This window comes from Takifugu flavidus, chromosome 10, assembly GCF_003711565.1.
Source record: "Takifugu flavidus isolate HTHZ2018 chromosome 10, ASM371156v2, whole genome shotgun sequence".
Taxonomy (NCBI): Eukaryota; Metazoa; Chordata; class Actinopteri; order Tetraodontiformes; family Tetraodontidae; genus Takifugu; species Takifugu flavidus.
The window spans coordinates 383,632-398,903 of record NC_079529.1 but is presented as its reverse complement, the minus strand read 5'-3'; the positions used below and the strand labels follow the sequence as shown (position 1 = coordinate 398,903).

The following is a 15,272-nucleotide window of genomic DNA, read 5'->3' as shown; positions in this document are numbered from 1 at the left end:
ACAGCGCGAGTCTAACCTTGAGCGTCCATTTCTATAAAATGTCAGAGATTCGAGGTGCTGCTGGCTGCAAGCCTCGGAATTCTGCAGTGAAGCAGGAGGGGCACCGCCGGCCCCCTATTGGTCCGCACGGAGGCAGAGATTAAAGCAGTTGGTGGGCGACCGGTTCAGCGATGAGGCGGTCGGACCGCTGATTGGTCGGCCGTTCGCCGGTGGGCGGGGCCGGCAGCCTCGCTTATCTGCTCCAGGTTGCGCCTTTTCCGCTGGCGGAGTGATGCGGTTACAGACGCGAGGTACTGCGGCAGCCGGCAGATTGGCGGAGGAGGGTCTAGTTTCTGTAGACGCAGTAGTACGGCTCGTTAGGTTGGCCGGTCTTTTCACCGCAACTAGCAAAGAGTAAAGGGAGGAAGCCCGTCCCAGCGTGATGCTCAGCTTGAGACTCCAACATTTCATTTGAAAGACGTCTCCGCCGAGGACAAAGACCGTAGCCTAATCTTTGCGAAGGTTTGACCGACTGTTTCTATGAGCCCGAGAAAAAGTCGTGCGTTTGAACAATTCACACCATCCCCGACGTCTTTCTCGTGCCATTTCCCGGTCGGGTTGCTCAACTCCGTTAAAAAAGAAACGCTGAGCATTTCCTCTTGTATTTTCAAGGCGACGCATTTCGACAGAATTCAACGTGAGGTGCTGACACCTCTCAAGCCGCGCATCACCTGAGAGGAGAGCGACTGCGCCATCATGGGGGTAAGGATTCCAACTTTATAAAAACTGCGCTGTAGCCGCAGCCCGGGGGGGATGGGGTGGGGGGGAAGGGGGGGGGCACCACCGCCTTCATGAAAATCCCGTTTGTCTGAGTGACATTGACGCATTTTAGCCCGCTCTCCTGTACTGCGACAAAAATGATGTGGCGCGCGCTGCTGCGGCTAAAGAAGGCGCTTGATTTGAAATGAAGATTCTATTATTGTGTCCTAATTTACTCCTGAAATCAGAATGTGACCAAAGCTCCGTCTGTAGAGAAATCCGATGGAATCCGGAGCGTTTTCCTCTCGCCAGAAGAGGCCTGCTCCCGCTATAACCTTGCCAGCCGCCGTTGAGCTAATCGGTTTATTCTATGGGTGCGTGTCTGTCCGGGAGGGGGCAGAAACATATTCAGGTTCCACATGATGTATAAAAGGCTTCCTTTGCTTTGTCTTTTCTGTTGAGGGGGGCTGTGTTCTGGACTGACACTGACCTCCGTCATGCCCCCGTTGCCATCATGCCCCCTATGTCCTTTGCCGTAAAGCCCTGCTACTGCCCCCTCTCGTCTGGCCACACGACATCGCACATCTGGCCCTGAACAAGGACAGATGTTGGGTCCTCTGAGTCCTTGAGGTGGACCAGGCCGGCTGAGGAGTCCCGTCCTCCTCAGCCTCGATGACCCGTGCGTCATAATGCGGTTACCGCGATTAAGCGTCTCATCAGCTTATTCCCCCTTTCATTTGTGACACGACACTGGGCGACGCGCACGCGGCGCTGGTGCGTAAAGAGCGAGAAACGCTTTGTCCGGTCATCCAGGACACGACGATGCGCTTAGTTCCATTCGTCATTTCTGCTTCGGAGGGCTACTGATCTGTCTCCGGCCATCTGTTAAAATGAATTAGCTTTAAATAAGCAGAGAGGGGGGGGGGGGGGGGGGGGGGGGGGGCAGTGCGCCGTCGGAAAATGAGGCGGTGCAGATGCGCCCGCTGGTCTGAGCTATTGCGCAATGTCTGTTCCAACGCCATCCTGCGCAGGGAGTTGTAATTTTTAATCTGCGGCTTCGGCCCGTCTGCCGGTGGCGTGACGCCCCGCAGGCGGGGGGGGGGCAGGCGGCACATCCGAGCGGAAGATGCGTGACTTCCGCGGAAAGAACAGTCCTGAGTTAAAACCGTTATGTTAAAAACATCCGTGGGCACTGCGTCAAATGGGATGTCGGCGCCAGAGCGCTCACGCAGCCGCTGCTGCCGCCGCCGTGCGGGGGTCTGCGGGGGTCTGCGCGGGCGGGTTGCGTGTCAGCTCAGCACTGCAGATGCCGACTTTGTCATGACACAAGAGAATGTGAGCACCCAGCATCGCTGAAGGGTGTTTCCTTGCCTTTCATCAAAGGTCACCCTGAAGAATAAAAAAGGATGGAAGGAGGGAAGGAAGGAAGGAGGGAAGGAAGGAAGGAGGGATGGACTAGTGCTGCGGTAGATAAGTGGTCAACATCAAGCATCGTGATTTTCTCTTTTGGCGCTTTTACGGAGCATTTGGCCCTGGCCCACCGTGCGATGTTCCGCCTGCCGTCCTTTCCCAAGGCCGCGGGGGGGGGGGGGGGGGGGGCATTGCTCGCAACGTGCCTTCTGCGTCAAAACGGGGGCGGAGCCTCGAGCGTGGAAATTCCCTGTAAAGAGCTGTGATAGGCTGGTGGGAGAACCAGGCATGCATCATGACAGAGTCGGTCTCTATGAATCCATCCATCCATGTTTTTGGGAAATATTTCCCTAATGGAGCGTAAACGTGACAGTGGATTGTGTTGAAGAAATGGACGTAATATGAGATCTGAATATATGTGCAGCAGCATGTGGGGGCTCCATTAGACATGGTGCAGATGTGTGGGGGTCCCATCGCTGGAAGATGAAGAGGGGCAACAAAAGGAAGCGAGAGAGAAAGGGCGGATCATGGTAGGAGGTGTACAGGTGTACGGGGAGAAAGAGAGGGGGATTTATGGTGATGGATGGAGGGGGAGGGATGCTCAGCTGCATATCCTGTTACAGGATAATGACCTGGGGCTCACATGACCACGGCTCCTGTTTCCTCTCGCTGGCTCGTGGGATTGGTTGTCAGGGGACAGGAGACAGATGGGCTGGGCAGAGGAGACATGTGGTGTTGTGGATGATTTCCAGTTGACATTAAATGAAGGATGAGCTGCTCGTGGGCAGGTGTGCTGTGGGAGCTGATGCCCCAGGATGGAATATCACTCAAAGTCTTTCAGGCGTCGCTTTGTTAGAAATGGAGGAGATGAAAACAGTGGGGCTTAAACAAAAGCTCCCGCTAAGCTCAAAGTGTCAATTAAAATTAAATTCTCCATATTTGACGATGATTAGACTAGAGCCGAGGCCGTACCAGAGAAGAAGGGACAGGTTATTCCAGAATTTGCATGTATTTGGTCCCTGCAGAGTTCCAGCCTGCTGCTTCCCTGCTACACCTGCTTCCTCATGCTAACAAGAACTGATGCGACCGCGCATTTCAGGAACCAACAATAAAACACCTGCGTGGTCTGCGTAGCAACGCGGCCATCTGCAGCCTGAGACCCACTCAGGGCTAACCCTGACCCTGGTCAGTGACCCTGGTTAGTGACCCTGGTCAGGGACCCTGGTCAGTGACCCTGGTCAGTGAGCCTGGTCAGTGACCCTGGTCAGTGACCCTGGTCAGGGAGCAGGGTCAGGGTTAGCTGTGTAGCGCTGCTGCTAATGAAACGCAAAGGTCGGTGCTCTCGTTCTAAAGCAGGTTCCACGACTCCTGATGAACGCCATCCAGGAGATTTAGGTTGCCTGAAAACAGCGTGACTTATGAAGACCGTTGCCCAGGAGATGCGTGCGTGAGCGCGTGCTTGTGTATTTTTAAATTTTGCGCGTCACATTTACGTCAATAGAGGGTTTAATCCTGCGCGAGGCAGAAGCCAGACACACTGAAATCGATTCCCACATTTACACCGCTGCTGGATTCGATCTCTGTCACAGCTACAGGAAAGAAAATCTTGAGGTAGTTGAACATCTGGACGTGCACATTTACACGGCGAACGTCTGCCGGGGCGTCCTAATGTGCTCACAGCAAGACGCCACTGTAAGTGCGAACAAACCGGGATTTACAGGATGGTTAATCTGACCCGGGGCACCTTCCATCACTGTTGCACACTTGGGCAGAAACGATAGAAACGTCTGGCCACAGCGCTAAAGCTAGTTATGTACAAGACGTTTGACTGTCAATCAGGTGTTAAAAATAACCTCCTGCTCTTTTCAGTTTCTTTGAACTGCCAGAATCATTTTAACAAATGATTATTCTCAGGTTGTTGCAAAAATTAAAAATAACACGTATGACTTTGATTGTGTTTTAAAGAACAACTAGAATAGAGAGAAGGGGAGGAAGACGCGGTGTAGCAGGACTCGCTTAGCCCCATAACTGTCTCCTCTAGTGCTCAATCTGAGCCCCCTGCTGGGCTCCAGGGCCTTGTGGTACTACTACAAGAAGCAGCAGATGGTCCAGCAACCACACACACACACACACACACACACACACACACACACACACACACACACACACACACACACACACACTCAGAAACACTCAAACTAGCCACGTTCATATGAGCGTTGTATCATTTTATTCAACTCTACCAAACATGATAGATGTCCTAAAATGTTACGTCAGTGTTGTTTTCCAGCACATTAAACTGTCCTGGCCTAGGACCACTGTCCTCTTAAGTAATCAGCCTGCTTCCTGTCTGGCGGCTTCAGGACTCTCTGAATTATGTCTGGTCTTCCGCTCTCATAACGTTATTTCACAACCACTAAATTGAACTCCCCCTGTTTCTGCCGCAGTGCGCGTCTATGCTGCTCGTGAGGACTGTTGCCAACATTGTGACTCACCTCTGCTCTTACAGGCACAAACACAGGAGCCACCAACAGCACACGCATGGAAAAGAACTCACTGGATCAGTAGATCCGTGTTATGCAGCACCGACTTCAAATGACATGTCCTGAGCTGCAGCAACGATCTGTGACGCATTGCTAAGCTTCATCACTATGCCAGCCGCTGCGCTGGTCGCCATGGTGCTCCGGCACACCTGTGTGCACAGCAGCGCTGTTTGTTTCGTTGAACAGCAGGGTTTTGATCAGGTAGCAGGAATGACGGGATCAAACGAAGAACAAAGCTAATGCTTAGAGCATCCATAGAGACATCCAGGCTTCCATTTCCTGTTTGTCTCGGTTGGTTTGCCTTGTGTTTGTGGGTGAGGGTGAGGGAGTGCCAGTGTATGTAATTCCACCCAAGAGTCTCCGTTTCTGTCCTCAGGACACAGGGGACTCATTAGATTACAGAGCTGAGACGCCCACACGGACCCACATATATTTCCAGGAAATGCGTGTATGTAAAGAAAGCAGGTAGAAGGACGCCACATTTGTTCAGATGGCACCAAAACAAGCCCACTACATTAAACACGAAGCAAACACTGAGTGGGGATATAATCTACTGCATTAGCACGCTAGGATACATCCCCCTAAGTAAGGTTGTGTAATCTATTAGAGTGGGGTCAGAGTGGGTCACACACTGACACAAAGCCTATAGAGTGCCGGTCAATATGTAATTAGATGCGTGAGGGGGTGACGCTCGCTCGCTCGCTCACTCACTCACTCACTCACTCACTCACTCACTCACTCGCTCACTCACTCACCGAGGCCTCAGATTTCACTAGGCTTGCCACCCACTCCCTTTATTTCTCTTTCATGTGTCCGCCTTTTTATGAAAGCAAACACGAATCTTTAGATGTTCTCGTCGCCCTCGGCAGCTCGTCAGAATAACATCAGACAGTCTACAGCGGCTTTGAGATGGTGATGGCAGATTTGAAGGCGTGTGTTGTTATTTAGGTGGGATGGTTAATCCCGAGTGAGTGACAGGCACATCTTTACAGGTAACACACAGTCTTTACAACACACACACACACACACTGTGTTTCAGATAAGGCGGCAGCAGTACTTTTCCATTAAATCCATCCTTCGTACCGCCTCTCTCAGGGCCTGCCTCGTCTTGCTGCAGCACACACAGAATTCTGTAATAAAAGGGCAGATAAGTGAGTTGCAGAACCATCCCTCCCACTGACAGGCTTCACCATGCCTGACATGCCTGAACAGATCTATTTTTATTGTTTTCACCCACCTTTTGCACTAGAACGGAAACAGGAAAAATATTCCAACAGTTTCTGACTTTTATGCAGCAGCAGTTCAGTGTTAAGTTGTTCTTGACCCTTGATTTTGTCGCACTGCAGGAGATGAGCGTTATATACTCTATACATGTGTGAGATATGAGTTGGTTTAGTCCGGATATGAGGACTGGGGACCTCCCATTCCTATTTCTTCTTTTCATACCTCTTCTTCCCCTTCTCTTCTGTACTTCTCCTTGTTATTGATATTTCTGTGAAGTGAAAACAAAGCAAAGAACAGTTCCTAAATTAAAAGGGCCAATACCACTATACACCACTAGAGGCTGCTATTTGCTGCCATCAACACCGAGAAGAAGTCAGTCCTCAGTCAAACGTCTTCACCCTGATGGAGGACACTGACGTCGCTAATATCACCTGAGTTTACCTGCGTGGTTATATCAGTCACCTAGGACAGTTTCCTGGATGGGCAAGTGCTTGAGCTGCCATCTTAAGGCCCACCGCAGGCAGAGACTCTTACTTCTCCATGCCTTTGACCTTTGATTATTGATATTGGCCAGCAGTCCTGCAGTCACCTCTCAGGAAAAGAATCTTTTTGTTAAAGTATCGACCTAAAGGACTGAAACATGCAGTGCTGGAGAAAATCTGGGTTATTAATAGTCTACTCCTCTTTAATTATAGCAGGGAGGGTAGCAGAAAAAGCACCGCATGCAGTTAAGCTGGCAGAAAAGAACATTGCTTGTGTTATCTATACATGCAGACACTTTTTTATAATGTACTCATGAAGGGGAATCGTTAGTCAGGACCGTAAGGCCTCATATCTGTCATGTCATGGTTCTGCCATCAGGCACTTGATCACCTTAACAAATGCTTCTGCCCACAAAAGCTTACAGGGAATATGTATTTAGTCATTTAATTAGTCTTTCTTATAGGTTTTGCATCTGTCCTTTTGTATCTTATTTTAATACAGATTTATTTAATTTATTTATATTGATATATATTATTAATTCTTGATTTGCTATTGAGACTTTTGGAGAACTCCAGGGTAATTCAGAAGGCCACTTCATCAGGTTACAACATCAATTATATGAGATAAAGAAGCTGCTAAAGATGAGACAGGAAGCTGTAAGGCTACTGGCTCCTCAGGCTAGTCCGAAGGCATGTATAAAACATGTGTGTGTGTCTGTAGTATGGACGTTCAGACAGTTACCGCGTTGCCACCACACAGGACAAAGAGGACCGATCCCCCAAGAAGAAGGGGGCGACCAAGGACATGGATGACCTGAAGAAGGAAGTGCCCATTGTGAGTGAAGCTTTTCCTTTCTCAACACGTCTGAATGTTGTGGTTGTAGCCGCCAAGTCCAGTTCATTAAATAATGACTCATTTGACAGTCTTTCCAATTTAGAATTATATGTTCATTTCAATGAACACATTTTATACTGATAATTACAAACAACTCTGAATTGGAAATGTTAAAAAAAAAAAAAAGGTGAGTGGGGTGACTTGGGATCAGGAGGTCGACACTTTGAGTCCACATCCCAGAACAAGAAACAGACAGCTGATATTCTTATCCCTCAGGTGACCCGCATGCATAATAATTTGATTTATACTAGTTTTGACACATTTTTATTGCATGCACAAAATGGCAATTTAGCAATTTCCCAAGCAGCAAAAACACCGCTGATTAACACGGGACCTTTCTTTCTTTCAGACGGAACACAAGATGTCTGTAGAGGAAGTCTGCAGGAAATTTCAGACCGACATTGTCCAAGTAAGTCGATGATTCCGGTGTCTCGGACACCCAAAGAACTGCTGTGACGTCACTCTTCTTCCAGGTGTCCACTAGATGTCGTCAGAGCATTCCCATTGGCGTCTCTTAGCCGGACAAGCCACACAACACAACAGTTGACTCACTCCAGAATCTCTTTCACCTTCAGGGCCTGACCAATGCCAGGGCAGCCGAGTTCCTGCTTAGGGATGGTCCCAATGCCCTCACCCCTCCCCCAACCACCCCTGAGTGGGTCAAATTCTGCCGCCAGCTCTTTGGTGGCTTCTCTATCCTGCTGTGGATCGGTGCCATCCTTTGCTTCCTGGCTTACGCCATCCAGGCAGCCACCGAGGACGATCCGGCAGGAGACAATGTGAGACACACACACACGCACACACACACACACACACACACACACACACACACACACGCACACACACACACACACACACACACACACACACAGACTCACCCAGTAACCTCTGCTTGACTTTGTCCCTGTCTTTTTACAGTTGTACCTGGGTATTGTCCTCACAGCCGTCGTCATCATTACTGGATGCTTCTCGTACTTTCAAGAGGCCAAGAGTTCCAAAATTATGGAGTCTTTCAAGAACATGGTGCCGCAGGTAAGCTCGTTCCTCAAAACCATCTTGGCTTGATTTGTGTCCAGTTTCCAGAATTTATGTAATCAACTATGTCCTGAAGAATAGCTAAATACTTTCTAGTATGAAGGCTCTTGTATGTCCCTGACCTCCTCCCACCATCGCTCTGTGCAGCAAGCGTTGGTGATCCGTGAGGGTGAGAAGGTGCAGATTAACGCTGAAGAAGTGGTGGCCGGAGATCTGATTGAAGTAAAGGGTGGAGACCGGATTCCTGCTGACATCAGGGTGGTTTCTGCTCACGGCTGCAAGGTGCACAAACAGGAATCTGTGACGTCTGAAGCAGTTGAACATCCTGCTTAACTCTTGTCTGGATGTTTGAGAAGCTTCATAAAGAACCTTCAGGCTTATTTATCTCTCTGTGTTGCCTATTAGGTGGACAACTCCTCACTGACAGGCGAGTCAGAACCCCAGAGCAGGTCACCTGACTGTACCCATGACAACCCTCTAGAGACCAGGAACATCGCCTTCTTCTCCACCAACTGCGTAGAAGGTATCAAGCACCACACTCGTGTTCCTGCATTGATCTGTTTGTTCGCTAAATAACTCAAAAAGTTACGGATTATAAGGAACAGATGATTCCAGACCTGGATGCAGGAAAGTCCAGAACTTGTCCAAGTGTCCTGATTCTTTAGTTGGAATCATTGTCTTTAATCAGGAATCCTTTCTTGAATAAGAGGAGCGCTGTGGGGTGGCAGACAAAGCCACTCCTGTTCCTACGAGTATCACAGTATTAGTTTCGGGTGTAAGTCACAATATGTGGGCAAATGAGCTGCTCGGGGGGGTTCTGCACGCCCTCTGTGCCTCGGAAGATGTTTGTGGAAACCCAACATTAGGGGATAAATGCATAAATGACGTGCACTCTTCTCTTCTCACACCAGGCACAGCCCGGGGGATAGTTATCTGCACTGGCGACCGCACCGTAATGGGCCGCATCGCGACCCTGACCTCTGGCCTGGAGACCGGCAAAACTCCCATCGCCAAAGAGATCGAGCACTTCATCCATATCATCACAGGAGTGGCTGTTTTCCTCGGAGTCACATTTTTCGTCCTGGCTCTCATCCTGGGCTACAGTTGGCTGGAGGCTGTCATCTTTCTCATTGGCATCATCGTGGCCAACGTGCCTGAAGGACTACTGGCCACAGTCACTGTGAGATCTCTTCCTCACGCCTGCATTATTATATTCAACTGAAGCACAATGTACAGTTTTCTATTTAAAAGTTAGATCTCCCACTACTAATTTACCCCATAATGTGTGTTGGAAATCTTTTTTTTTCTTTTCTTTATCATCCAGCTTCTTCATCGCACATGTGAAACTGAACGAATGTAATTTTCTGTAGGTGTGTCTGACCCTGACTGCCAAACGTATGGCTAAGAAGAACTGCCTGGTGAAGAACCTGGAAGCCGTGGAAACCCTGGGCTCCACCTCCACCATCTGCTCCGACAAGACCGGCACCTTGACCCAGAACAGAATGACGGTGGCCCACATGTGGTTTGACAACCAGATCCATGAGGCCGACACCACTGAGGATCAGTCCGGTCAGTGAGCCCCCAGTGAGACGTGGCTGATGAAACATGCAGGGAATTGGCTTTAATACTCGTTCTTGTGGTGCTCGTGCAGGTGCCGCCTTCGACAAGAGCTCAGTAACCTGGCTGTCTCTGGCTCGGATCGCTGGCCTGTGCAATCGTGCCCAGTTCAAAGCGGGACAGGACTCGCTGCCTATTCTGAAGCGTGACGTGGCCGGCGATGCCTCGGAGTCAGCTCTGCTGAAATGTATTGAGTTGTCTTTTGGCGTCGTCAGGGCGATGAGGGACAAGAACAAAAAGGTGGCTGAGATCCCTTTTAACTCCACCAACAAATACCAGGTATGTAAAGAGTGAATTCTACCTGTGTGCTCAGCAAATCCCCTTTATGATATAAATCCTGATCATTCTGTCCTCCAGCTCTCCGTGCATGAAACAGAAGATCCCAATGATAACCGTTACCTGTTAGTGATGAAGGGGGCCCCTGAGAGGATCCTGGACCGCTGCTCCACCATTATGATCCAGGGCAAGGAGCAACCCATGGACGAGGAGCTGAAAGAAGCTTTTCAGAATGCCTACATGGAGCTGGGAGGACTGGGAGAGAGAGTCCTTGGTAAGGAGAAGGGACTGATAAAGGTCCAGATTTATAAACGGACACAAATTGGTATAAATGGTATTTTTCCTCCCAACTGCCACATTTTTAAAGAAGAAAATAACGTCAAACGTGGAACTACGAGCTATAAAAATACTGTAATTTACTGGCCCTGTTTGCAACATGGGGAAGCATTTGGAAGCATGGTTTCCAAGCGTAGCTCCAACTCATGTGTTTCACAGCTTGGTACAAAAACAAAGCAGTTACTCAGTCAATGAATCGTTTCCCTGCAGGTTTCTGCCACGGCCTGCTCCCAGAGGACCAGTACCCTAAGGGCTTCGCCTTTGACACGGATGATGTCAACTTCCAGACAGACAACCTTTGCTTTGTTGGACTTATCTCCATGATCGACCCTCCCCGCGCTGCTGTGCCCGATGCTGTTGGCAAATGCCGATCTGCTGGTATCAAGGTGAGATTTCTTTAGAAACACAGGATATCAGTACCTCTGGGATCCTGAGAGTGATTATTTTGACGTGTCTATGCAATTACCAGGTCATTATGGTTACCGGAGATCATCCAATCACAGCCAAAGCTATTGCAAAAGGAGTGGGCATCATCTCAGAGGGCAATGAAACGGTGGAAGACATTGCAGCTCGTCTCAACATCCCCGTTAGCCAGGTGAACCCCAGGTAAACAATGTTTATGTGAGAATAGCACGTAAGAATAATGGTCGATGATCACCGAGCTCAGAGCTGTTCTCTCTGTGTGTGTGAAGGGACGCCAAAGCATGTGTGATCCACGGCACAGACCTGAAAGATCTGAGTCAGGACCAGATAGACGATATCCTGCGGAATCACACGGAGATCGTCTTTGCCAGGACCTCCCCACAGCAGAAGCTCATCATTGTGGAGGGCTGCCAGAGGCTGGTTGGTGCACTTTAAAGTGGCTTTCTTTTACCTCTCTGAGCGGTGGCAGTACACTTACTCCAACAGCAGGGGGAGCTATTTCTCTGAGTTCGGACTCATCAATCGGTTCTCCCTGATCCATTGTTCCGCGATGCCAGACTAAATTACATCTTTGATTCTCATTTAGATATGACAGTTCTGTATAAAATATATAAGTATAGATACAAACAAAGCATCTACATATCTTACAAATGTCTTGTTGAAATCAACCTAGGTTTAACACATCTTCCCTCTTCCACTCCCAGGGTGCTATTGTAGCTGTGACTGGTGATGGTGTGAATGACTCCCCTGCACTTAAGAAGGCTGACATTGGTGTTGCCATGGGAATATCAGGCTCAGATGTCTCCAAACAGGCTGCAGACATGATCTTGTTAGATGACAACTTTGCCTCTATTGTCACAGGAGTAGAAGAAGGTGGGAGGATTAACTACAAAGAACATCTTGTAACATCATCCGTAGTAATGTTCACATGAACCAGGCACATGATGTGACGCAAGTCTTTTTGTGATCCTCCAGGCCGTTTGATCTTTGATAATCTGAAAAAGTCCATTGCCTACACTTTGACAAGCAACATCCCAGAGATCACTCCATTCCTGTTTTTCATCATCGTTAATATCCCCCTGCCTCTGGGAACTATCACCATCTTGTGTATTGACTTGGGAACTGACATGGTGAGAGCTGATCAAATACAACTGTCAAACACAGTTTTCACCTTCAACACAGCAGTTTGGTGCAACATTTGTAGCCAAGTGTTGACATCACGGTGCTCTAACTGTTGATATTTCCTGCTCCTCTGATAGGTGCCAGCTATCTCTCTAGCTTATGAAGCGGCCGAGAGCGACATCATGAAGCGTCAGCCTAGGAACCCATTCAGGGACAAGCTGGTGAACGAGAGGCTCATCAGTATCGCCTATGGACAAATTGGTAGGCTGCTGAACTAGATGAATGTTTGGGCTTAGTTGCATTAAAAAGCACGTTAAAATCAGTACAATCTTCAATAAATGGCAAAGAAGGTAAAGTAACATTGTGTGTGTTTTAGGAATGATCCAAGCATTGGGAGGCTTCTTTGCATACTTTGTCATTATGGCTGAAAATGGCTTCCTGCCCGGTCACCTGGTTGGCATCAGACTGAATTGGGATGATCGCGCAGTCAATGATTTGGAAGACAGCTACGGGCAGCAATGGGTATGTCTGTGGCGTTTAAGTGCACAAGCAAGGGTAGGTGGTTTGAGTTGTGTTGCGTCATCTCTGTACCTGTCTCCTCTGATGCTCTCAGACATACGAGCAGAGAAAGATCGTGGAGTTCACCTGCCACACAGCCTTCTTCGTCAGCATCGTGGTGGTGCAGTGGGCTGACGTCATCATCTGCAAAACTAGACGTAACTCTGTTTTCCAGCAGGGCATGAAGTGAGTCTAATCGCTCATTTTTAACAGTAAATTATGTTAGAATGTGTCCTTGGTAGCGTCTCAGCATCTTCTTGCTTGATACATTATTATGTCCAAGAAACATCAGCATAATATGATCAGTTAGTCTTAATTTCTGTGTCATTATTTCCCCTCCTGAGTGATAGTTTGTGTTTCTTAACTCAGGAACAAGATCTTGATCTTTGGCCTGTTTGAAGAGACAGCTCTGGCTGCCCTGCTGTCCTACTGCCCAGGCATGGATGTGGCACTCAGGATGTATCCTCTAAAGTAAGTGCCGTTACTCCTCACGCCACAGCACGGACCTGTAAACATGCGCTGAATTATTTTTAATCACTTCTGTCTTCTCGTCTCGCCCACAGGCCTAGCTGGTGGTTCTGTGCTTTCCCCTATAGCTTTCTCATCTTTGTTTATGATGAGGTCCGAAAACTTATCCTCCGCCGGAATCCTGGAGGTGAATTTTTATTTTTTTTAAACAAAAAACAGCTACATTTTTCAGACTTTGTGGCCGTTTCTGCAGCACCAGAGGAGTGTGATGAAATTCTGACAGATAATATTGTGTTTAAATAGCTGGAAGCTAAAGGTTCTACGCTATGCTGCTATACAGGAGGTGTAACTGACCCAAATACGACTGTATCAGTCAAAAATTGAACTGTTACTCAACTGAGAACTTTTGTCCTTTCTTGTTTGCACTTCAGGTTGGGTGGAAAAGGAGACATACTATTGATCGATGGAGCGTCGTCGCTCAACCCCCCCTCCACTTATTTCTTCCCCCTGTCACTTCATCCCTGGCAAGACACACCTCCAGAAGCCCCGTCCCATTAAAGACAAAAACGGCTTTGAAGCAATTTTCATCACGACTGCCCCAAAGATTAAAAACAGCAGAAGCACCTTTACGACTTTCTATACTGACCCGCCCTCCTTTCTCCCATCTCCTATGATACTATTTGCATGTGTTCTCTCACTGCTGTGTACATAAACCAATATATCTACCAAACGGCAGCTGCATATTGTGTATGTAGATTTGAATGAGCTAAGGATACAAAGGGAGTGTCTATATGCTCTGCAAAAAAGGGCCATCCACTCCTTTCTCTGTTACTCCTGTCCTCTCTTCCTCTTTCTATATATCTTTGTTTCCCCCTTCGCTCCTCCTCCCCCCCGTACACACAGATATAAAGATCCCACAGCCGACGCCCATTTCTGACTCCGCCTCCTGTCTGCGGAGGACCCCCATCGTCTCCCGTCACTTCTGTTGTTGACAGCCAGTGTTGTTGTTTTTTAAAATGCGGGGTACGGGGTAGCGGGGGGTGTCCGTCGTTTTTTTTCTGACATGAGAGGGGGGGTGTTATGTGAGAGCTACGTTTCCTCATTTAGGCGTAACAAAGCACACATCATGTTGTCCCGTCCCCTTCTCTCCCTCGCCGTCTCTCTCATCTCTCTCCTCCCTTCTCGTCCCCCCTTCTTCCCCGTTTGTCTCTGTTCGTGTGCACTGTGTGAACCATTGTCCTTGTTAATAACTATTAAAGTACACCCCACCCCCAAGTTGGTAAATACAACTTTCTGTGTGCTCTAGGAAATCTATATAATTCTACATTGAATCTAAATAAAACAATAAAAATACATGTTGAAAATCTTAAGAGAGACAATATTGGTGAAACTGGAAAAAGCAAGAGATGCGTGTGTCTCTCTGTTTGTTTTTTCCTCTGGTTTCAGTTATTTTTGCTGGTTTTTCAGGCGGATGCGTAACAGCAGAGCAGCGTTTTTGTTGTGTTTTTACAAGAAGACACAAGACACCAACTAAGGCTTTCAGGTCATTACGGGTGTGCCGGTATGATGCGATGCAGTGTGCCATGGCGTGGCGATGTGAGGTCACGCGCCTCAGGTCTGTTACCGGATTGGGTCCAGATCGAGGTGCAACCCGGTCTGGCCAGGACGTGTGTGTGTACGTGCTGGAGAATAGTGAAAGGCCCGCAGTCTCGCCTGGGTCTCTAGGAGGGCTGCCAGAGTTGAAATCAAGAAAAAAAAAATACAATAAGTAGAAATGTGTGTCAAATAAATGAAACCAACACCAATAAAACATCTAGAACATTTAATACAACCTAAAACCGTCTGTGTGTCTTTCTGTTTGTGCTCTTTCACCGTGTGCACCCATCAACTGTGTTTCCTGTGTATGAAGAGCAGCAATTTTACCTTAATAAATATGCATTATTTTGAGGGATACACATCAATTTAAAGAATTTAAAATTCAATCTGATTTTATTACGAGCTACATTATTCATCAGCGCCCCTCTGCTAATGTGTAAAGCAGGTTATATCACCCAGACATGGGGGGAGGCGCCGCCTGGACCCTCTGACATCCGTCTCAAAACAGCAAACGATTTGTTACAAAGTCCTGAAATTTGTTCTCAATAG

The 15,272-nt window shown here is 48.2% G+C and overlaps 1 protein-coding gene across 1 annotated transcript; it reads left to right on the top strand.

The window, feature by feature from the left end:
• The first annotated feature begins 256 nt into the window (after window positions 1-256).
• Window positions 257-14,965, top strand: atp1a3b (ATPase Na+/K+ transporting subunit alpha 3b). Its single transcript, XM_057045859.1, has 23 exons — window positions 257-501; window positions 652-741; window positions 7,119-7,232; window positions 7,642-7,701; window positions 7,868-8,071; window positions 8,211-8,324; window positions 8,475-8,609; window positions 8,733-8,850; window positions 9,239-9,507; window positions 9,698-9,896; window positions 9,979-10,223; window positions 10,302-10,494; window positions 10,767-10,942; window positions 11,026-11,162; window positions 11,249-11,399; window positions 11,684-11,852; window positions 11,955-12,109; window positions 12,239-12,362; window positions 12,478-12,623; window positions 12,715-12,845; window positions 13,029-13,130; window positions 13,223-13,314; window positions 13,559-14,965. Exons 2-23 carry the CDS (start codon window positions 736-738, stop codon window positions 13,585-13,587), a joined length of 3,069 nt encoding a protein of 1,022 aa, XP_056901839.1. The 5' UTR covers window positions 257-501; window positions 652-735; the 3' UTR covers window positions 13,588-14,965.
• The last annotated feature ends 307 nt before the right edge of the window (window positions 14,966-15,272 follow it).